The following is a 22,922-nucleotide window of genomic DNA, read 5'->3' as shown; positions in this document are numbered from 1 at the left end:
CAGCATTCCACCGCTGACCGCAGCCCTGCCTGTGCCACGGGCTCCCCAAGGATCTCCTGTCTGTCCTAGGGTCCTCATCTGTCCACACCACACCTGTCTCCGCTAACCACCAGCATGGGCAGCTGTCACCAAGCCTCCCTTTCCAAGACTCACAGCCCCTCCAGGCTTCAAAGGTCACGCAGACAGACAGGAAGCAGTGGGAGAATTCTTGATAGATGTTTTTTCTTCATCAACGTTCAGGAAGCTCAGTGCTGACGAACATCAATTTAAACCTAACAAGTTCACATAGACCCGCCTTATGTATAAGAATGACTCGCTTTTGTGGACACTTATTTTTTTATTGAGCCATAATGTACAAACAATAAAATGAATACATTTGAAGTGTACACTTCAATGAAATTTTACATCTATATATGCCCCTGAAATCACCCACAGATGCAGATACAGAACACTTGGCACCCTAGAAGTCCTTCTCCTCCCCTGCCAGCCAGTAACCACCCCCAGAGGTAGCCGCTATTTTTACCTCTATCGCCCTAGATTCGTTTTGCCTGTAATTGAACTTCATATAAACAAATCATATGGTATAGTCTTTTGTGTCTGGCTTCTTTCCCATTATTATGTCTGTGAGATTCATCCATGTAGCGGCACAGAACAGTAGTTCTTTCCTGTACACTGCTGAGCCGGAGTCCATTGTAAAAACATATCAGTGCCTCCGTTCTACTGGTATTTCGAATTCGGGGCTCCTCTGAATTAAGCTGCCGTGCTGGTGGATGATGTCCTCCTATTTCCTGGGTATGTTCCCTGGAGTAGAATTGTTAGTCGTAGGGCAAGCCTAGCATTTGTAGCTATGTCCAGCAGATTTTGTGGGTATCACTGTGCTAATTACCAGTGTCGTACTTCTCTGGAGGCTGCTGGAACAGCCTGGTGAGACTGGGGAATCTGCGGTTGGCAGTTGGAAGGCCTGGCTTTGAACTAGCTCTGTCACTTACAGGCTTGGTTGTCCCCAGGCAAATCACTTAACCTTTTTGAGCCTCATTTTTAGCATCTGTAAAGTGGAGACTATAAAAATAATTACCTAACGTAATGTGAGGGTTAAATGGGCTATCCATAAAAACTCTTTGAGGGTTGTAAAATATAAAACTATTCTTATAATCTGAACTTCTTGTGTTTGATGTGTGTTTTCCTTGAAAGGGGTCTTTATTTTCTTACCTTAAAATTTTGTTTAAGAAAAAGACTTAGTAGTCAATAAAGAATCAATCTTTTAAGAGGAAAAAAAAGTATTATCTCATTCTTTTACAGCCAATTCTGTTAACCTGGGCAGTCCCCACTTTGTATCACCTACAAGCCCCAAAGGCCTTCCTCCCTCAACACAGCTGGGAGCTGGAGGTCTGCTCACCAACCTCTGCCACAGACTTGCCTGTTGTCTCCTGTTTGCCTTCTCTGTTGAGAACTGTCCGTTTCCATGCTGCCTCCATTGTTTTTCATCTTGTGAACTCTGAGCGTCCTCAGCAATGTCACTGGTGGTTGTGCACACAACACACACACACACACACACACACACACATGCACAAGCACTGTTGTTGCAATTCTCCCAAGTATCTACCAACTGTCGGTAGGACCTAGGCTTAGTGCTTCTCTATAGAGGTGATTTGGCCTGAAGATCAGCACAGAGCACATAGTAGGTATTTAGTAAATATTTGTTTGCAGCAGTGGAAATAGCCAAAATCACTGTCACCTCTCCACACTCTTCCCAAATGTGCTCTCCTAACTGTCTCTCTGGGAATCAGATAGTGTTGTGACTGGAGGAACTTCCAGAAAGGACTGTTTACTACACCGGTATTCCCTGAATGTGGCAAGATTGTCTTTGGGGTCATGGAAAGCCCAGGAGCTTGGGAGCTAGATAAGCCTGTGTTGTAATCCTGACTCTGCCATTTCCTGGTCAGAGATTTTCGCATAAACTCTCGACCCACTGAGCCTCAGCTTCCTCAGCGTGACATAGGGTTGGTATTGGTTACCGTTCAGGTGGTTGTGAAGATTAGAGGAGACAATCAGTAGAAGCTGTCGGTATTATTCACTCCTCCTGGCCGCACTAAGCTTTATGTGTTTTGGGATAGCCGACCTCTTTCCTTCTTCACATACACACCCCTCCCCATCCCAAAGATGGCAGGTTAAGAGCATGACCCATGAAATCAGATTATCTCGGTGTGAATCCTGGCATCGCTGCTAATTAGCTGTGAGACTATGGATAAGTTACTTAACCTCTCTGAGCCTTTATTTCCTCCTCTGAAAACAGAGATAATAATAGTTATCTACATCATAGACGTATTGCATGGCTTCCCTGGGAATATACATAAAGCATGTAGCACAAGGCAAATACTGAGCTGATAATTGTATAGTTGTAGTAAGAGTGGTAACAGTAATATCACTACCTCTCTCTGTCTGTCTCTCACACACACACACACACACACACACACACACACACACAGTACACACTTCCTTGGTCTTTCCTGAACCTCTCCCATCAGGGACTTTCCCTTGGAGGACCTGCCTATTTAACCCTCTCCTCTCCTGATTTGAATCATCACAAAAGACAGGAACATAGAGTTGCTCTGTTTTGGGGTTTGTTTGCGGTTTATTTTATGGTCTAAGTTAACAACAGGATCGTTACTGAGGAAACAAATGTGAAGGCAGTTTAATCTCTGGCTCTTTGGAGTGTAAGTAGAAACAGAGGCATTTGGGACTTTATATAAGACCTGCTGTAAGTTTAGGTTTGTGTATTAAATACTTCCAGTATGGAGGGTTGAGGTTGAATAGATTATTATCTGGAGGAAAATTCACATATAAATTAGACTGCAAAGAATTCATAATTGTTGCAGTTTTCGTGTTAATTATTTCATGTTAAAAAATTGTTCCTGCATAAATTAACACATTCTTTCATGGAGAACATATTTTAGAAAGATTTGTTACTTTAATAACTCTTTGTGTATTAGAAATCCCAGATGCCTGTACTAATTAAATATAATCAGATTTTGGATTCAAAAAGCACAGTAGCCATTTAACACAAACGAGCAGGCAGCTAGGTTGACAAACAGTGGGGAAGAAGCGGGTCCCTGTTTCTTTCAAATTTTGAATTTCACAATTCAGAGCTGTGAATTCAATTCCTGTCCTTCCTTTGTATTACAAGGACTGGGGATTATCAGACTCTGAACGCCAGCTTTCCAGCTCAAAGTCTCCTGCAGAATTGTTAATCAGCCTCTTCTGAGGCCCCTGTAATCCCGTGGCAGATCAAGGCTGATCTCGCAGTGAGATGCCCTCCCTCTGCCCCCATCTGCACATGCGTTTCTTGTTCTCTGTCAACAACAGCATTGCAATTCCCACACAGTGTGCTGTGACCTGAACACCAAATGTCAGGGGAGGGAGGGGGAAAAACCTTTTAATTATTGAATTTAATCTAATTCTTGCCATACTAGAGAAGCAAACCATCCTTTGACAAAAAACAAACCCTTTCCAATGCAGCCATTGTTTTAAGAACTGAGCAGGAAACTCGTTTGTTTGAACTGACCACGCATAGGGGGGTCCCCAGGGGCTGTCTGGTGAGAGCCCTGGTTCCCGCAGAATGCCCTGCCCTCAGCCAGGGTGGAGCCATCACTCCTGCTGAGAGGACGGGCTGCAGCCTGAACCGAGCCTGGCTCTCATCAAGCCTCCAGGAGCCGGAGTTTGGTACACTTCCGTCGCTAGGCAGAAAGCGCCTTCATTTGTATTCTGCCGCGTACAGTCCCGGGCTTCCACTGGCATGTCCGCGGGCTTTGTGTGTCTGCTAAGCCACCACCGCTGCGGGGCCCTCTTATTAACCTCAGAGGTGGCCATCAGACTGTAGAGAGAGGAAGATGGACTGTGCAGAAAGCCCTCAGAGAAGGCTGTGCAGAAAGCCAAAGATTAAAATGGAAAGAAAGGGACTTGAACTGACCCTTGCCTCCCCATCTCTCTTTTAAGATTAAAACTGTTGTGGGGGAGGGGTGGACTTATTTCTTCCACTCCCATGGTGGAGATGCTCCCTTCCTCTGCCCAGAGGACACCAATGGGACTTCCGTAAGCCCTGGGCCCTGACAGCCCCTAGTCTGAGTACCTGTCCTCTTTATCTGCCATGGGCAGCTCGCTTTGTATTCCGGGTGGGTATCTCCTCCTTTGTGCTGTCTTGGGCAGAGCAATTTGGTGGTTATTTCTGAATGGTCAAGAGCAAGACGTTGCTCTCGGCATCCCTTGTTTCTTAGTAATCAGCAAGAAGGAAGCAGATGGTCACCCTCTGTGATTTTAAAGTGTGTAAATAGGAACTGCAGACTGCCATCAAACATCAAAAATGTCACTTGGCTTTTTAGTCTTGCTTTGCTGGCAAAAGGATCTCCTGCCTTTGCATCCTCTGGCTAATAAGGGACAGGCAGCACATATGCCTCCATTTCTTCCAGCCGAAGAGGGCGCATAGCAGCATCACACTGGTCTCCCCCATGACACAGGCACTGTGGGGGCCGTTGGGAAAAGCAGGCCCACAGTCGTCTTCTGTATATCCTCTCTTCCTTCGATTTCTTCTTAACTGCCACCCAAACCCTCAATGTGACCACCAGCTGTTTCCAGGTGGTACCCCGGACCCCAATGCTTGTGCTTGCTGCTTACCGTGCTTTGAGGGGTGACATCATAGTGACCCAGGCCCACTGCCCCTGCCGCGGTGGCCAGATTCTGGGAATAATTTCTATGTTGAGCTACATCCCAGACATCTGTTTCTTACTTACGTCTGCGTTCTCGCCACCCTGAACAGCAGCATATGGAGCTCTGAACACAGCTTTTTTGCCATTTGTCCTGGATAAAAGTCCCACACAGTTAGTGTTCCTCCTCCTGGGGCTTAGAATTTTTATCCTAATTGTGCTTCCCTTTGGGCTCTTGGAAAGCTAGAAGGATAATTGGAAGTATTCAGAGCTGTGGTGTTCTAGACTAGCAAGCAGGGTTCCTCCCCAGTTCCACCCACGGCAACCACTTAAACAAGCCCCCAACACAGCCTGCGCTTCCGGGAACGTGTCCTTGGGCGCTCTTAGATTTCCTTCCTGAGAGTAAAAGGACCAAGGACCCATGATTTCAGGAGATGCTCATTCATTTTGTTCTGTACTTTTGTGTCACCAGTGAGAGGTCTCTTGGGTTGTCATTGGTCACCACTGGGGGGAGGTGATGGGGAAGGCAGGCAGCCAAGAGCATCCTTCTCCCCTCACCTTCGGGCTTTTTCACTGAAGGAAGCGCCACAGCCTCTGTTTGCCACAATGTAGTCTCTCCTGCCCCCCCCCACAGCTCATCTCCTGCCGGCCCTTCTTCAACTGCAAGGCACTGGTGTCTTGACTCCAGCCTCCTCCCCCGTTTCCCTGGTGGCCAGCTTTGCTCCCCTCTGTCCTCTGGTTGTCCCGATTAGGGTTTTAATACCTCCTGATGGACCTTCTATCCCCTTTCTAACGGGTCCTCAATTTGAGTCTTCCCTTGGGACTTTGTTCACCCCTCTCAGCCTGACTCTTTGTCCCATGGATTCAGCTACACTGGACTTTGGATCCATGCTTAGCCAATCAATCCTGGTCTTTGCAATCTATTCGGGCCCTGCCTCTGGCCCTTGGTGTTTGTCTTCCTTGGCCAAATGTGACCCTTCTCTACCCACTTGCCCAGTGGGACAGCATTCCTCCCTACTCCCCACTCCCTGTCCCCTTCCTTCTAAACACCCTGCTCACTGTTATACGTTTCAGATGGACTATCATCTCGTTCAATTGTAACATTTACTTTTAATTTATTTTTACCTTGAAAACATCGTGCTAAAACATTATGAACTCAAAGTAGAAGTTTCAACAGAGTGTCACCAGGAATAACTGGAAAACACACAGTTGTATTACTCCAGACACATTTGAAAATTTAAAATCATTCCTTTGGCCTAGTGTGAAAATTCTGAGTTTTGCTTTGCCCGTTTTTATTGGGTTTGAAATCACTGTTTTGTTTCCTTAACCCCAAAGTTCCAGGTCAGGTCAGCTTTGATTTTGCCTCTTTCACAGGATATCCTGTCCTAGTCCTGCCTTGTCACACCCCCGCCATGTAATAAGCTTCCTGTTATTGCCATAGTTTGTCATTTCTTTTATTCCCCACAGTAACTTCAAAGTTCAAGTACTGCCCATTATTTAATATTGAATGTATAATTTACAGAGTTTGTGACTTCATCATTAAAGAGGGCTCTGGATAGGTCTTTGGTTCTGAAAACTTGTGTCTATTCTTGATGCTGATGCCTTTCCTCTTTGAAAATGCTATAAAGGTTCCACTTGTATTCTCTGTAGGGAGGATTTCGTTTCTGTTATTCTGCAGGGGCTTCGCCTTCTCCATCTTGGCCCAGTTTTTCAGCCAGAAGGGATATTTTCTGAGACAGGACTATGGAATTGGCCTGGTCACCGGGGCGGGGGTAGTGGGGAGGAGACAGTCCAGCTCTCCAGCAAGAGCCTGTAATGTGCATTGGGCCCCCACCCACGCCTGCCCTGGCCCCTGCCCTGAGCCTCTCTCATGGATAACCCGGGGTCACACTGTAGGAGTTCCATATGGCCCCCTCTCCCCAGGGCCCCCACTGCGTGTGCAAGTCCTCTTACCCCTCTCTCTTGCGCCCTCTTCTTCCAAAAGCCAGGGCCACAATTAGCTCTCTGTTGAGTTTGCCTATGATCTCTGTCTTCCCAGCTGCCTGCAAAGCCCTAGGGCAGGGGGTGACCCATGCTTGGTTTTCTCAGCTGTCCCTCACTGCTACAGACTAACTGAACGCTCAGGAAGTTCTCCATGGTGGATTGATGAATTCATTAGGTTCTGTTCATCCTCTTTCCCTCTCTTGACGTTTGGAGAGCTTTGGCTAACCTGATTCAATTCAGTGCCTTTGCATTACTATCCAAAGAAAATAATAGCTGGCATTTATTTAGCTATTGCAAGGGACCAGATGCTGTGCTGAGCCCCTTACGTTATTTACAATTCTCACCACAACCTTATGAGGTCATCATCATCCCCCATTTATGGACAAGGAGACTGAGACTGAGAGAGGTTTTAAATGGTCACCCAGGAAATCCAGTATGGAAGCTAGATCTGAAGCTCCTTTCCTAAATAACCGTCTGAGGCCTTCCGCAAATGGCCCCTCGAGCCCAGCTCAGCCCACCGCTGCGCCTCTTTGCATCATCACTGAGGACATTCGCCAGGGAGCCCTGTTTCTTGGCTGGCTTACACACATTTAGTGCAGGAGCGAGTCTTGGGAGCAGAAGGCTCTGCCACTTCATTTATGTGTTTGAAATGCCACTGCCATCATCATAATGCTTGAAAACATATATCAAGTTCAGTAAGTAACTGACCAAGTAAGAGCTGTTTCTGTTTGAGGCAGAAGAAAACAGATTGCCTGGTCAGTAGGGCTAGAAGACTGTCATTAGCTGGAATGGGCCCTGGGCATTGGGATGAGCCGTCCTGACTTAATGAATTTAGCTGGTCACTCTGTTTTTAATTAAAAACTGAGAGCATTCAGTCAGACTATCCTAGAGTATGATTTTACTTCTATAACTGTAAGGTTGAAAATGATTATTAGTTTGTTACACTATGGTATTGTCACTCTTCTTTGTTCGATTTGATTGAGTTGGTATGAAGGAAGAGAATTTCTTTGGCCATCAGTGTTGGGTAAATTGCTGGGTTGACCCTTTTAGCCAGTTAAAACATTTATTGAGCAGTTGCTATTTAACTGGCCTTAAGCAAGGTACTGAAGAAGAACATAAGTATAAAACCTGGTCTCCAACCTCAAAGGATTTACATTCTATTTAAAGAGATTTAAAAAAAACAACAACCCACATGTTGAACTACTAGAAAGACATGTTGGAGACATGGGAATGGCAGCATAGTGTATCATGTTTAAGGGCTTTGGGTCTGCAGACAGACTCACTTGGTTTCACCATTTCCACGTATCCTTTGGCATATCATTTTACCTCTGTGTTTGTTCAGTTTTCTCATTGGTACAACAGGACAATTATTGGTATCTACCTCCTATGTGTAAATTACTTAGCATGGCGCTGACACTTGGTAAGCACACGGCACGTGTTTAGCTGTTGTGGTAGCTACTACAGTCAAGCATTAAACAGTTGCTTATAGCATTGGCTCCGAGTGCTTTGGGGAGACCAGTGAAGGCTGGAGTAATCACAGATGACATCATGAAGGAAGTGGGACTTGAGCTAAGTAGGCTTTAGCTAAGCAGGTGGAAGGAAAGAAGGCATTTAGCACAAACTAATATATAAGCGAGTATGATTATGCCAAGTATAGGTACACGTTATGGGAAAGCAAACTAGACTGGAGTGACTGTGTTTTAGGTAGCAAGAACCAAAATTGGACATGTGGGTCCGTGAAAACCAGGTGGCAGGTTTTGGTTTTAATGCAGTAGGGAGCCCACTATATGGTTGGGGGGTGGGATTACGAAGCCGAGGTTTGTAGTTGATTATAGTTCACCCTGAACAACGTGGGGTTAGGGGCACTGATGTCTGACACCATCGAAGATCCATGTCTAACTACAATAGACCCTCCAAATACAGATTCCCAACCGTGGAGTTAGCCCTTGAACAGCACAAGTTTGAACTGTGCAGGTCACTTGTAAAAATCCACATACAGGTGGATCCGTGCAGTCCAAACCCATGTCCAAGGGTCAACTGTAGTTGGAAGAACAATGAGCGGAAGGCAGGGAACCATGGAAGGAGGACTTAACAGACGGATGAGGACCCAAAACAAGTTTTGGCAGAAAGCTTAGACAAGAAAGGGCAAATTGAGAGACATGTCAAAGAGGGAAACAATAGACCTTGGCGATGGATTAGGTCAGATGTTTAAGGGAAAGGACCAGCCCACACTCAGGTTTTTGCCTTGAAGCCTGGCGGAATGGTGATCTGACCCCCAGAAAAGAGATAGTGAAAAAAGGGACTCTATTTGCATCCTAAAATATTAAAGAGAGAATAAACCTTATAAATCACTCATTTAGTAAAAATTTTTACCTAGTACAAGAATCTGTTGTGTAATAAAATGTCTTATTTATAGTAAGACGACTTGGTAGAAGGTAAATTTAGATTCATAGCTGCTACATTTGATATAAAGTTGAATACCCTGGATAGAGACTTTGTCCCTTAGACATTTATAAATCAAAAAAGAAATCTTCAGATGAGAGACAAAGTCTGTCTAATGTATCCAGCCCCATTCACTTAGAGATGACGGGCAGGGTCAGTCCGAGAGGGTGTGTTCCCCAAGGGAAGAGGCAGAGAGAAAAGAGTATACAACCCTGAGGCTCCTCAGACACTTGTAATTAAGAGAGGGGAGGAATGAAGAAGAGCCTACCGCAGAGACAAAAGAAATGCTTGGAAAGAAAGGAAGAACATCAGGAAAGAATAAACTCAGAAAAGATCATTCATTCATTTCTCATAGAAATGTTTCAGCTTTGCAAAGTGTGAGAGTACGCTAAGTTTTACTCCTTTGTTCCTGAGATTATTAGTATTATTCACATTGAAAAAGTGGGCTAAAATAGCACGAATGTGACTAGAGGCAGGAGTTAAATAAACAAGATGACAGACGTGACAACAGAAGCCTAACCTACCCAGTTGCTAATGACCAGCAGACACCCATGAGCCTTAGAATGTCATGATGCTTTTCAAGAGTTTCGAAAAGTCAGACTGCTTTTCACATTGGGTCTCACCACAAATCATTCCGAAGGTAACGCTGTGTTATCTTCCATGTTTTAAAGACGAGAGAAAGAAGGAGGTGGGACGTCATCCCACTTCTGCTCACACGCTCCAGTGGCTTCCCATCACACTTAGGATGGGATTCAAAGTCCTTAGTGTGGCTGGCAAAGCCCCACAGAATCTGTCCTGTAGCCCATTTTGTCATTCTTCATAGCACCTGTCACTGTCTGACATCCATAATGGCTGCCGTGCATTTATTTTATCTGCTTCCCAAACTAAGCTGCAAGCTCCTTGAGGGCAGGAGGTTGGGTTCACCACAGTACTGAGTACAGTGCCAAGCATGTAGGGAAACGCCAGAAGTATTTATGGCTGGAAGAACGAGAACAAAACCAGCCCCGCAGTGGTGGGCTTTTTATTGTTGCTGTGAGGAACAACTTTAATAACTGAATAAATCCACAGCCCTGTCCTTTCTCGTACTTACAGCATGGATGATTATTAACCTTATTTTAAATGAGAAAGACCATGCTCCGGTGAGGCCGAATGATGGGTGTCCAATTACCTGCTCTCACCCAGTCTATTCAGAAAAGGATTTTCCTCTTTCTTTTGCTGTGAGTGCTCCCAAGGCCGCTGGCCACCTCCTCCTCCTCCTGCTATAACCTCTCCAGCTGTAGCCCCATAAACTGGGCTCCGTACTCCTCACAGAGCAAAGTCTGGAGCTCCCTTCACCTCAGACAGTTTCTCTCAGACCCAACGAGGATCTGAGCACACTTCATTTGGCACTAAAAACACAGGTTTTCCAGGGGGTTTTAAGTTTCAGTAGTGTGCGACGGCTGATTTCCTCTTGTAGTTGGCAGTTGTTATACCCTTGAAAGGGTATCCAGATGGTGACAGACAGGGATGCTGGTCACTGAGTACAAGGAGAGGACTCACCGAAGAGCAGGGAATTGATAATAAGCCCTGTAAGGAACTGGGGGTTTAGCCTGGAAGGGAAGACCAGAAGGGCTGATCGGTTCTCCAGCTTGTCGTCCATTCAATACCTCTTTATCTAGTTTCTTCCGTGCACCAGCTACTGGGCTCAGTACTGGAGAGATGGTGGCTCTCCAGAAAGACACATTCCTGACGTCAAGGACAGTAGCTGTCTGTCAAGAGAGTCACATTGCAGACAAGTCCAGGTTCCCCCACTATCAGAAAGGAGAGCGTTCCTAAGAAACCTTCCGTAAGCCTAAGGAGCATAAAGCAAAGAAGCAGTTACCTCAGGACACATCTTGCTAACAGATGCACAAAATAAATTGAGAGAAAGCACGGATGCTCACACACCCAGTTCAAAGCTCTGGCAGCTTGATGCTGAGATGCTGAGTGTAGTTCCCGGGAAGGAGCTTGGCGGTGTCACTCTCGCTGTCCCAGGTGCTCGCTGCCTCTGTGATGCACACTGCAAAACAAGCAGGAACGCTGTTTTTGCTTTTTGCCGTATTTTGTAAAAGTGGAAATCCTCTTTGGATTTCTTCCCGTTAGCAAAAACAAGTAGCAATGTAGGTTGTTTGTAAAAGCAAAAGGGCATCACACGAAGTTTCGAAAAGCAGGCCATACCTGTAACGTATCCACTGCATTTGAATCATAACAGCTACAAAGAACACGACATTCTGGCTGCACAAACCTAAGGAACCTACCCCTGTCTGGGTGCTTAGGCGAAGGTTCCCTGTGCAAACGACATATAGGCCCAGAACAAAGGAGGAGCAGGAGTTAGGCCTGGGATGGAAGTGGGGTGAGGGCTTTAAACAAAGGGAACAGCCTGTCCCAGGACCCTCCAGCAGGTAGAAGCAGTTCGAGGTCACTGGAGAGGTTGGGTGTGGGGACGGGGAGCAAAGGAGGGGAGGCCGAGAATCACAGGAAGAGGCTGGAGAGGTAGGGGAGGGAGCAGCCTGCACTTCTGGGCATAACTGGAAAGCCATTGCAGGGGTCGGGGCGGGTGACAGTGAGCGAGTGGGGACTCACAGGAGGGCAGTGAAGATGAAGAGGAACGGACACATTCAGAGATGTGGAGTGGACTCAATACGGAGAATAGCGGCCGGGGCCAAAGATGACTCAGTACAGATTTGTCGAGCTCCTTTTCCAGGCGGGCTGTGTGCTGCTGTCTGTGTGCACGGCGATGAACAAATAGACACAGCATCCAGACGAGCATTGCCGGCATGCTGCTATCATCAACTAGGCAGTTTACAAGGCGCCAACACTGAAAAAGAAGCAGAATTGTGGGGAAGATAAATTTTGAATGTTGTGTGTGAGAGGCCCTTTGAGACTTCCCAGTGGAGACATTGCAGAGGTCGTGAACTTGGGAGGGAGGTCCCATCTGGTGACACAAATGCAGGCATCACTGGAATCAAGACAGTCATTGAAGCCAAGAGAGTGAGTAAGATCCCCTGTTGTTATACAACGCTTATCACCACTTGTTTTTCATCTCAACAGAATTTAGAGAAGCAGGATTGAGGTGTATGTGAGAAATTATTATTTAAAACACTGTGTGTTTGCTTACCACAGAAAATGATTCTGCCTAAGGCTAAGTGGTCCTGAATACTATTCCAGGGAGGTACGAGGCTAAACTACAAAGAGAGTCTACTTTTATGGTGGTTCCAGGACATGGCCCCAGTGACAGCACCAAATCAGACTTTTCAGCCATGAGTTTACCTTGGGAGGTGGTGAAATCTGCAAATATTGCCTGGCAAACATTCAGTGGAAAGGAGGCTTTCAAATCCATATATAAATACTTATGTATTACTTATGGCCTTTGTCTATTGGCTCAAAAGAATTCCAAACTGTTAAAGTAATTCAGTAAGATATAAAAACCAGAGTGATGATAATTCCTTCATTTTTTCAGTTCATTATACCTGCTTAGTTTGCTACATTTCCTCCAAAAAACGTGCAAAGGAAACGAAACTGCATTGCCATCTGATCCTGCTCCCAAACAGCAATGCAGGAAGAATGAGTCAACTGGTTACGTAACAATGCCAAGTTCGTTGTAGTGTATGTAGGTCTCCTGACATTGTCTTCTCTTTTCTGCAAACCCATACCGCGTAGAGGACAACTTTGATTCTGACTTTATGCCTGCCATAATATCTGTGAAAATATCTGAGGGAATAGAACTTTGTTTTCAAGGGAAAGGCAGTGTCTATACCCAGGAGATCCCTCCTTCCAGGTTTCTGAGCTTTCCTGACTTCATCCAAGGAAAGAACCCATCTCAGCCCCCAACAGGACTACCAATGGGATTGCATAGGTGGTGGACTGGACAACCTTAGAGACGCCGTTCTCATAGACTGGAGTATGCAGTGTGCAACCTACATGGCCATTTGCAAAGACACCCCTTTCCCCCGCCCAAAACCCCAGGTGAACTCTCCCCCACTTGGAGCTGCACCTGTATCATCAGGAGGTGGGAAACCAAGATGAGGGGCGATCCAGGGAATGAGATGAATAGGAGAGTGAGCATCGATTAATTCTTTTGTTAGTTAATGATTAACAGCTTATAGCAGCTTTAATTTATTAATCTTTGTCTTCCTTGTAAAGGACAATATGAGTTATCTTTAGAGAAGCTTCTTTTGTCAACAGTGCCTGCTATTTTAAGGCCGAAAAGAAGTAGGAGAAATTGGACAAAGATATTATGTTTCCCCTCTAAGATGTATTAGGTATAAATACTTGCTTATCTTAGAAAGAAAACTGACGCAAAATAAATTTAAGTGAGCTCCTGCTAATAAGTCAAAGCACCTCCCTCCAAACAATTTCCTATCACAGATCCATTACAGCCTTTGTTTTAACTTATTTTTTGAAGGTTTATGTATTGTAATTCTTGTTGTAGATGTTATAATGAGAAAATAATAAAGCACACTAGCACAACTGGCTGATATGTTGAAATTCGGGGGGTGGAGGAGACAGTTAATCTGAAATTGTGAAATCTTCTCTCAGAAAATCCAAAATGCCCATATCCAACATTTGAAGTTTACGTTCCGCAGCACACATACCTTTACCGATGTTGAATGATTCCAAGAAGGGCAGAAAGGCTCCTTTCACTTGTCATTTTATTGCAGGATTTGTGTCTGCACAGGGGAGGAAAATGTTCTATTTGCTTCAGAGATGGACATAGATTTCCAAGCCATTTGGCTCAAGAGATGGTTTAAATAGGAATAAATTTAATATACCTTTAATTCTCTGAAATGAGAGAATTCCAGCTGAGGTTTGGTCCAGGGCAAAATCTGCTCTCCACACTAAAGAAAATCTATCACATTAATCCCAGCGGCTCAGAGTCCAAAGCTGTGTGAACAGAATGCTCGAGGAGAGGAAGTATGAGAAGACTGCTTTGAAAGAAACTTTTAAAACAAAATGACTGTTCAGAGAATATCGGGCCTGTGTGTGTGGAATCATGAAGCACTTAAAGAAAGGGAGAAATAAGTATGCTTGAGAAACACAGCTAATTGCAAGTAACTCAGTGCACAAAACGAAAACTATAGAATAACTTCTCTGTTCCAGTGTTAATGTGAGATGTCACATAATGAAATAGTAGGATTTTTTTTTAAATTTCATTTCACAGTGGCATAGAAGAGATGAAGAGTAAAATTATATTGCCAGAAAATTCCAGTTACATTTGCTAAAGGTGTTTTCATGCACTGTATTTAAAACAAAATCTAATTGCTGTGATTTATCACACCTCTGGTTATTAAAACCATGCTAATTTAAAGATTTTAATTGTTTGCCACTTTTGAGCGTTATGACTTTTTATAGAAGGTACTACGAAGATTCTGATTTTTGTTAGCCTTTGTATGATTCTTTTTAGGAGCTCCTAAGTAAATTTAACAGGCTTTAAACATATAATTGTGTTTACATCAGTAATAAAAATCCCTTGTGTTTTCCTTTTAGTTTGTTCAATGAAATGTATGGAACTGCTTTATAATTGCTGAGCCTAATGTGTGAGAACATAGGCTGCTGAATCCATTTTAATTCCCGGTACATGCATCTAACCTTGTAAAGAGCAGGGTGGACCGATCCCATCCTTCATTTTGGATTGGAGAGAGGAATGGTCAGAGAAATTTGAAAGAAAGGATTCTACTGACTTTGGTGTGAAATTTGCTCCTTGGCCTTGAGAAACCAAATTCATAAGACAGTCATCGAGGCAAGACTGCTCTTTAAAAACAAATATTAAATAGTACCCGCCCTGGCTGGTAGGAGAAAGGGAGGGAGGGAGGTAAGCAAGGGATCACACAGTGCAGAAGAAAAAACTATCCCGGAATTAAAGATAGCCGGTATGGGGGGGGTGGGGGGGTGGAGGGAAGAGAGTGTAAGGAGGGAAGTAAGGAGGGAAGCAGCCAGAGGTGAAATCATTCTCTGCTACAGGTGTGGGAGGCCTTGGGGAGATATAGCCCATTTCAACATAAGACATGGGCTGCAGCAAATTGCCTCCACCCTGGGAGAAGCATGGTGGTTTGATTTGGTTTTCATGTACCTCATAAAAGCAAACTCTGGTCTTATATACCAAAGGATTCATGAGAGTAGCATTATGATTTAATTCTATGTGTATTTATTAAAATATAACGTTATTGCAAAGCAAAAGAAAAAATTTATGAATTTGTTCCTAATTCACAAGTTAGCTCCACCTCCAGACCTAATCTGTGGCATTCGGTGTGGTCATAGATGCAAGCTCTAGAAACCAGAGCTTTAAGGGGCTTTGAAGGGCAACACCCTGATGGGAAAATTAAAAATAAACGGGCTTGCTTAAGGTCACAGAGGCAGGACAACTTCTCAGTCCCGGTCCATTCCTTGTTTCACCTCCTTCCCATCCTCCTCTCTGACCTGCTACCTGCAAAAGAGGCTTCCAAGTGCTTTTCCTCCCTGACCGCATCCCCAGTGCAATGCTTTCTGCGTGATGAGTAACCAGGTGTTCTTTCTACAGGTGCAAAGTTCCCCATTAAGTGGACGGCCCCCGAAGCAGCCCTGTACGGGAGGTTTACAATCAAGTCTGACGTGTGGTCTTTTGGAATCTTACTCACAGAGCTGGTCACCAAAGGAAGAGTGCCGTACCCCGGTAAGCGCAGGACACAGCCAAAGTGGGCCTCTCGTTAGATGTTCATTCCACGCCATTTGGGGAAACCTCCCCCCATTTGCCTTCTAAGCCCCATCCTCAGCTTTCTGCGGAGCATGAGTGTGGAGTGTGGGCAGGTATTTAGCCAGAGAAAGGCAGAACTGGCATCACCATGGTATGTAGACAAACAGCCTCCATGAAGTATGTGCCAGGGTTAATGTCATCAAGCAGCTGGTAGGAGTGCTTCAGTCCACCGCAGTGTGTGGACCCTCTGCTCTCTCAGGAGGAGTATGTCCGTGGCTCTCCGAGCAGAACTGTCACTGGCAGAACCTCCGCCTGAATGGAGTTTGCAGACTCCTCTGGGAAAGAGAAGGAGAAAAACCCCCACTGCTTTCTGATTACTCGCTAGCGCTGACCCATGGAATGAAGCTGGCAGGAAGATGCCAGGACCTGTTCCGTCTGCAGGCCCCCACTCCAGATGGCCAGAAAAAGCAGAGGCACACGTGACACGCAGTTTAGAGGCCACTCACTGCCCATTTCAGGGCAGTCGAAATATGCTATACAAAAACAAGTATAATGTAAAGAAATGACGTTCTTAGGCCCTGGAATTTTCTGGATTATCAAATTCATGGTCTCCAAAGAAACCACAGGTTTAGGTTATCCACGCTTAAATTCATTAATTTAGACAGATGGTGACATAAAGGACACTCATACCATTTCACCTCCACGCTTTAGTGGTGATAGTGCAGGGACGATCTGCTTTCTGAAATGTTAAGGACATATTTTTCAGTTATTGCTGAGTGAAGAAAGAACACAGCTCCCCTTCATCCCCTGCCTAAGAAAAGAGCTCTAAAAAACACAGCAATGATAGAAACGATAGAGGAGATTAACAAGGAATTGAGGTCTCTTACAAATCCTGGGTTTGTAATCGTATCTTTGCAGTCAGGGGAGCCAGTGAGGGCAGATTAATTTGTAATCCCTTTGTTCCTTTTTTATGATTATTTCTGGCCATCTTCAGAGAATGCAAAGAAGGAAAGAGGATCTCTTTCTAGGTTGGTGTAGCCTCGAGATTCCTAGGAGAGCCGGGTTGGCACAGAGGCCAAATTGACAAATTCCTCGTCTGTGAAGCACACTGGGCATTTAGAGATACGGGTAGAAGTCCATTTTATTGATGCTGCAGCGGCTGCTGCTCCCGCCACGCGCAAGTGGGAATAACCAACCAGCACGGAAGAGAGGGCTGCCCTGCAGAGGCCGGGAGCACAGCACGGGGGTTTCTGAGTTGCTTCTCAGGGAGGAAAATGTGCAGGTCTCGAGGTTTTGCACCCTTTTTTTATTGTCTGAATTTTGCACTAATTTCTTCTGAGCACCCCCTCCCCAGGTTTATAATCACCCGGTGTGTTAAATGCAATTGGGGGAAGGGGGTGGGGGGGTGGGGGGAAGGTTAATATTGTTTTGGTTGCTATGAAGCCTTGCCTTCCTGTAATACAAAGCCGCTTTTTGTTTCCCAGGGTCGCACACAGAAAAGCCCAGACAAAGGGGTGGGGGCGGGGTCCTTAGAGAAGGAAGGTACGTGTGTACTTCCAGGGAGAGTCTTTTTATCAGGTTTGGTTTTAGCATAAAGAGAATGGCCTCATTTCACAACTTAGACCAGGACTCGTTCATTCAGCATATAGCGTCATCAGTAAGTGTGAACTGTGCCTGGCATTTCGCCCTACCTGGGAAATAAGTACAAACAAGACATTCATACTCTCAGCATACGTTGATGAGCACCTTCCTGAAGCTGGGTGCTGTTTTAGGTGCCGGGGATAGAACAGCGAGCAAATAAATGTAGCCCCTGCACTCATTACAGTCACAGAGATAAAATAGGCATCAAATCTAGGAAGAAATCAGCCTTTTCTGTTATGTATTATTAGAGGAAATCGTCCTCAAGGCCTGGGTAACGTGCCTTTACCCACTGTGGGATGCTGACGGTGGGGTCAGGGGCGCCTGATTCAGGGGTTTAAGTACAACAGATACTGAGGGGGCCTTTCACTCAGCGTCCTGGGAGGATGGCAGAGGAGTCTGACGTGAGACCTAAGCCCACGTTATCACGCGTAGTTATGACAGTGAGCAAGTGCTCATGTGCAGGGAGCTTTGGTAGCCGCCCTGAGGCAGTGAGCGAGGCAGAGAGTGGGGGCTGTGTCTGGGCAGCTTCATGGAGAAGAAGGCAAGTAGGGTTTCCTCCTCTAGTCAAAGAAGGAAAAGGGTCCCAGACAAGACAGGCATGTGGGAAGGCGCCAAGGCCTGAGAGGATGGCGCCAGTTCAAGGAGCTGCAGGACAATGAATCTGAGAAGAAGACAGCTGTGAGGGAGGTGAGGTGCCCGAGGGAGCGCTGGCAAGGCTGGCCAGAGCCCATCCTGAGAGCACTCGTCCACTGCCTCGGGGAGGCCCTGGGGCCTGGCAGCAGTGGCCAGGGAGCTGTGTCAGCAGGGCAGGGACATAAGCTGCTCCTCCCCCACAGAAGTCCACAGAAAATTGTTCCCAGGCCTGTTCTTAGCCATGGGTGCTTCTTGTTTTGTTTTTTAACATAGCCATAATCGTATTTAATTGGACTTCACAGTAAACTCTCCTTGAGGGAGAGGCTTTTACAGAGGGATTCCGATCGTAGACTTCTTACCTTAATGAAGGATAACAGTTCCTAAGGAGCAGACGGTTCCATTCAGCTTCGTCCAGATGTCACCAGGAAAGGAAGGACCTTCCTCTCCGTGTTCTCCCTGTGTGTTGGTGTGGCCACGTTAGCCAGTGTGCGGCTGAGGGACTGTCTGCTGTGCTGTGTCCTCCGGCCTGTTGCTGGGACCCCCGGCCGGACTCCCAGGCCCTGTCCGTCAGGACTTCCGTTCCGACACCTCTGCGTAGTGATTTCTCAGTGGACTAGAGTATATGTTCAAGTAATTCTTTTTCCAAGAACGGTTGGTGAAAGTACATTTTTCTGAGTTCTTTCATCCCTGAGAATGGCCTTCTTCCCTCTGTTGCCTTCGCGTGGAGAAAAGGTGCTTTGGCTGTTAGGTGAGAATGGCGGTTGAGGGAGGGGGTGGTGACTTATATGGAAATGCTTTCCAGGTGTTTTTGCCCAGCATGAAAGAAGGTCTGCAAGAAAGAATGAGAGAAGAAACTTAGAATGGAGTATGTGAGGTGTGACCAGATGAAGGGCAAAAAGGATGAGGAGACAAAATACTGGATTGGTTGGTTAGTTAGCAATTTTTGTAAAAGGAATGGATTAAAAGGAAGGAGAGAAGGACGAGCTCCAATTGAATGAGAGCCTTGAAACCACAGGAAAAATACTGAAATGTGACACTGAGATTAACAGGGAGGAGTTGCATCACCCAACCAGACAAGTAGGTTGCTTTTGAGATGTGTGACAAAGAACAGCTCCATTTTACAAATTCCCGGGTAGCAGCCTGACCTGAATGCATTCTCAGCATAGCCATCTAGCTTGCTTTTCTATAAGCCAAGGTTCAGAGCCGTTCTTTGCATCCAGTTTAGAGCTGATTTTTTACTGATGGATTGTTGTAGATGAGAAATGAAATACAAATAAAAGCAGTTTTCTGGGGCTGATGCATAAAATCAGAGTTCTCCATTTTAACCTGACATTTCACCTTCAAATCCTTCTTTTCTGCTTTGCCTCCACGGCCACTGCCCCTTGTCAGGCTGTCATCCACTCATACAGTGACCTCTTCGTGGGATTTCCTGCTTCCAATCTCTCCCCACCCCACTCCCACCATTCTATCATTGTCACCACCAGTTGCTATCCTAGAAAACACAGACCCAGTTATCTTACTCTCCTAGTTAAACATGTCCCTGGCTTCCCTTTGCCTTGCAAACGCCTTAGTTTTGCCTAGTCCTTCATAACTCCTTCAGTCACCACAAATATTTATTGAGCACCTACTATATGCCAGTTACTGGTCAGACACCAGGAGTACAGCATTGAACCAATGGACAAAAACTCCTGCCCTCATGAACTTTTATTCTTCTTGGAAGAGACAGGCAATAAACAAAGATACATAAGTAAAGTATATTCAGTGTTGGCTGGTAGTGGTAACAGGTAGAGAGAAAAATAAAACGGGGAAGGGAATGGAGGTTGTCAGGAAAAGGTGGCAAGGCGAACCTCACTGGGACGGTGATATCTGAGTAAAGACCTGAAGGAAGCAAGCCGGAAACCAGCTCGGTACATAGGGGAGGAGCCTTTCTGCTGGGGAGGTGGAGCACAAAGGCCCTGAAGAGCTGTAAGGAGGCCAGTGGGGCGGGAGCAGAGGAAGCAGGTCTCCGGGCAGATCACACAGGGTTTCCTCGGTCATTGTTAGAAGTTTTGCTTTTACTCTTAGTGATAAGGGGAGTCACCGAGCAGCAGCGTTGCTGGGAGAGGGACATGGTCTGACTTGTGATTTCTCTCTTGCCCCTCCCCGACCCTTTACACCAACGGATCTCTCTTGAACATGCAAGTCTCTCTTCTCAGCTTCACTGCCTCAGAATCCTTCAAGCCCACCCCAAGTGTCACCCCCTTTGTGCAGCCTTCTCCTCATCCAGACCACATGGGTTGTCCCTTCTGCTTACTTCCATGATACCCAGTAGACTGTATTGAAGCCTCTGTCTAGGCGTCTGTATTTCCCAGTAGCTCTGAACAATTTGAGGGCAAGAGAGCTCCGTTTATGTGTTCCCAATGCCCAGCACAGAGTCTGCCCCTTAGTAGACTCTTAACAAGTTTAAGGGAGGTGGATGGATGGACAGATGGATGGATCGGACAGAAAAAAAAAAAAAAAGGATCATGGCTATGAGGTTTTTGAAACAAGAATTTTTAATTTGGCCCCATAGCTTGCAGAGCCTTTCCCAGCCATGAGATAGTCTCTGTCCTCAAAGTTGTTTTGGGAAACGGACCCTGTAGTGAGTTCAAACGCCCTGTTCCAGTACCATTCCAGGCAGAATGTCCTGGCCATCCTGTGCCCTGGCTCTCAAACAAACATCTGCTTTGTAAGTTTGGCAGGATCTGGCAAAGCAGGAACGTTCTCTTAAACACATCACATTTATCATGCATTTGAAATGCTTTCCAATCTTTTAGCAGGTGACAGCTGGCTGACTTTCGTGAATGAATCGAGTCACTTGATAATGACTTGAAGAGGCAAGGGAAATTAGTGAAACTAGCACCTTCCTTAAAGAAGTCCTACGCTTGTCCTCCCTCTGCCCCACTCAGATGCCTTAGAGCCCTCACTGCAGTCATATGGTCCCCTGTGTTCAGCAGCCCATCATTGTCACCTGCTGCTGTGCCCAGCATGCCAACAGGAGCAGCTTTTTCTTGGTGTAGGAAGAGGTTAGGACTCTCCAGTCAGGAGAATGGGCAACAGGATGGAACCGCTAATGTTAGCCCAGAGTGCTTTGCCCCTGCCCTCCCTGGCCCCATCCACCGTCCCTGGAGCTTTTCCTGTCGGCTCATGGGGAGTCCCTCAGAGGGAATCCTGCATGGATTGCGCATGAATCATGTTGTCACGTGATTCCTGCACGATTTCTCTTGGCCAGTGTGGCAAGGAAGAGGAGTAGAGAGTAAATGGAGCAGAATAAGAGAAGACAGCAGCAGCCCAGGGGACTTCCCCCCCTGCGTCCTGCGTCCTGCTGCTCCGCGTTCTCAGCTGTGCATTTCCACGGTCTTCCTCAGGCGCACCCTTGCCCTCTTTTTCACTTCTCCTTTTCAGCGACAAAAGAGTTCTTTATGATACTATATTATCAACCTTGAATGACCTTTGTGTATTATGGTACCCGAATAGCCATCATTTCTGTATTTATGAATACAGTGGGTATAATAAAAATAGCTGTCCTCGGGTTATCTGGTAAGATTGGGGGAAAGAAGCAAAGCTTCTCATTATTGTGCCTTCTCAAGGTCACTCCTTTATTTTCATCTGTCCTCTTTGGTCAGCATCTGTCTGCCCAAAATTTTGATCCTATACCTAAACCTAACTTGAAGCAGCCTGCTTGTTGCCCAGTAAGACAACCAGAGCATGTGGGGAGCTGATGGCACGTGCTCGGGCTAAGCAAGCACCATCACCGTAGCCCTGCTTCCTTCCTCCCCACACTAGCACTGCTGCCCCACAGACAGTAGTTAGAAGGGCCTTTTTATAGGATGTAGGCCGAGAAGCCAGGGAGCCACTGACGGAAGGTCGTATGCACAAGAGAGTGTAATTTCCTCGGAATGGAAGGCTCAGTTTGCAGAAGCAATCTGCGGGTCTAATAACTTGAACATCATTCCCATTGTTTAACTGCTTAATTATTCACATGGCACCAAGATCCAGGTTCCTGCAACCCACAGTCAAATCCAGATGCGAACTTGAACAGATACCAGTTAAAATCCCTGATTGTGTAGCTGTGGCCCCTCTGAGATCTACATTAGGAAACTGCACAAACGGAAAGCTATAAAGCCAAATAGTCTTCTTTTCATACGAGACATTTTTTTTCCAAACAGCTGAAAGCACAGTGAATGTTGAGATATTTTGTTGACAAGTGGAGAAACTGAGGCCAGGGAAGTCAGGTTACCTGCTGACAGACACAATGAGAGATACAGTCAGAAGTAGTGGCTCTGCCAGTGAAAATAAGATTTTTTTTTCCTTATCTGAAAAACCTTAAAGAAAAGAGAGGAGACTCTACTGAGTTAATATATAGCTCAAAGAAGAGGAATAAGAAAGTGTAAAAGAAAGGGGGATGGGGACAGAAAGGAAAGAAGGGAAAGAAAATGCACACCCATGAAAATACATATTGTTGGCAACCGGATGTAGTAGGGTTGGAAAGTGAGAGCTGGAAACTTGACCCGAAATCAGAAACCCAGAAGAAGCCAGCAAAATGACTTAGAAAGGATAATAGAGTCATAACGTCAGGAAGTGAGTGTAGTCCATTTGGCTGGAGAATGTCAGTTGTAGTGTTTTGGGCAGACTGACTGGAAATGATGCCTTCATGACCGTGTTGGAAAGCCTGAAATCCATGGTAACAGGAGGCCCCCCATGGAGGATCTAGGGAAGAGGAATTTGAAAGCAAACCCCAGCACAGCAGGCTACATGGGTTTTCTGTGAACTGAGTGCCACTGAGCTGTGCCCTGTGAGAGTGACCCGTGGAAATGGCC

The 22,922-nt window shown here is 45.9% G+C and overlaps 1 protein-coding gene across 6 annotated transcripts in view; it reads left to right on the top strand.

The window, feature by feature from the left end:
- The window catches only part of FYN (FYN proto-oncogene, Src family tyrosine kinase), a 204,055-nt gene that overhangs the window by 175,857 nt on the left and 5,276 nt on the right, over positions 1-22,922 (top strand). For all 6 annotated transcript variants that reach the window (XM_019735019.2, XM_019735015.2, XM_019735017.2 and 3 more), the window contains one exon: positions 15,658-15,789. In XM_019735019.2, coding sequence (XP_019590578.1) covers positions 15,658-15,789 — 132 coding nt within the window. The remainder of the gene's footprint in view (positions 1-15,657; positions 15,790-22,922) is intronic.

The sequence above is a fragment of the Rhinolophus sinicus genome, linkage group LG05, assembly GCF_036562045.2.
Source record: "Rhinolophus sinicus isolate RSC01 linkage group LG05, ASM3656204v1, whole genome shotgun sequence".
In the NCBI taxonomy this organism is placed as follows: Eukaryota; Metazoa; Chordata; class Mammalia; order Chiroptera; family Rhinolophidae; genus Rhinolophus; species Rhinolophus sinicus.
This window is presented reverse-complemented; position numbering and strand designations above follow the sequence as displayed.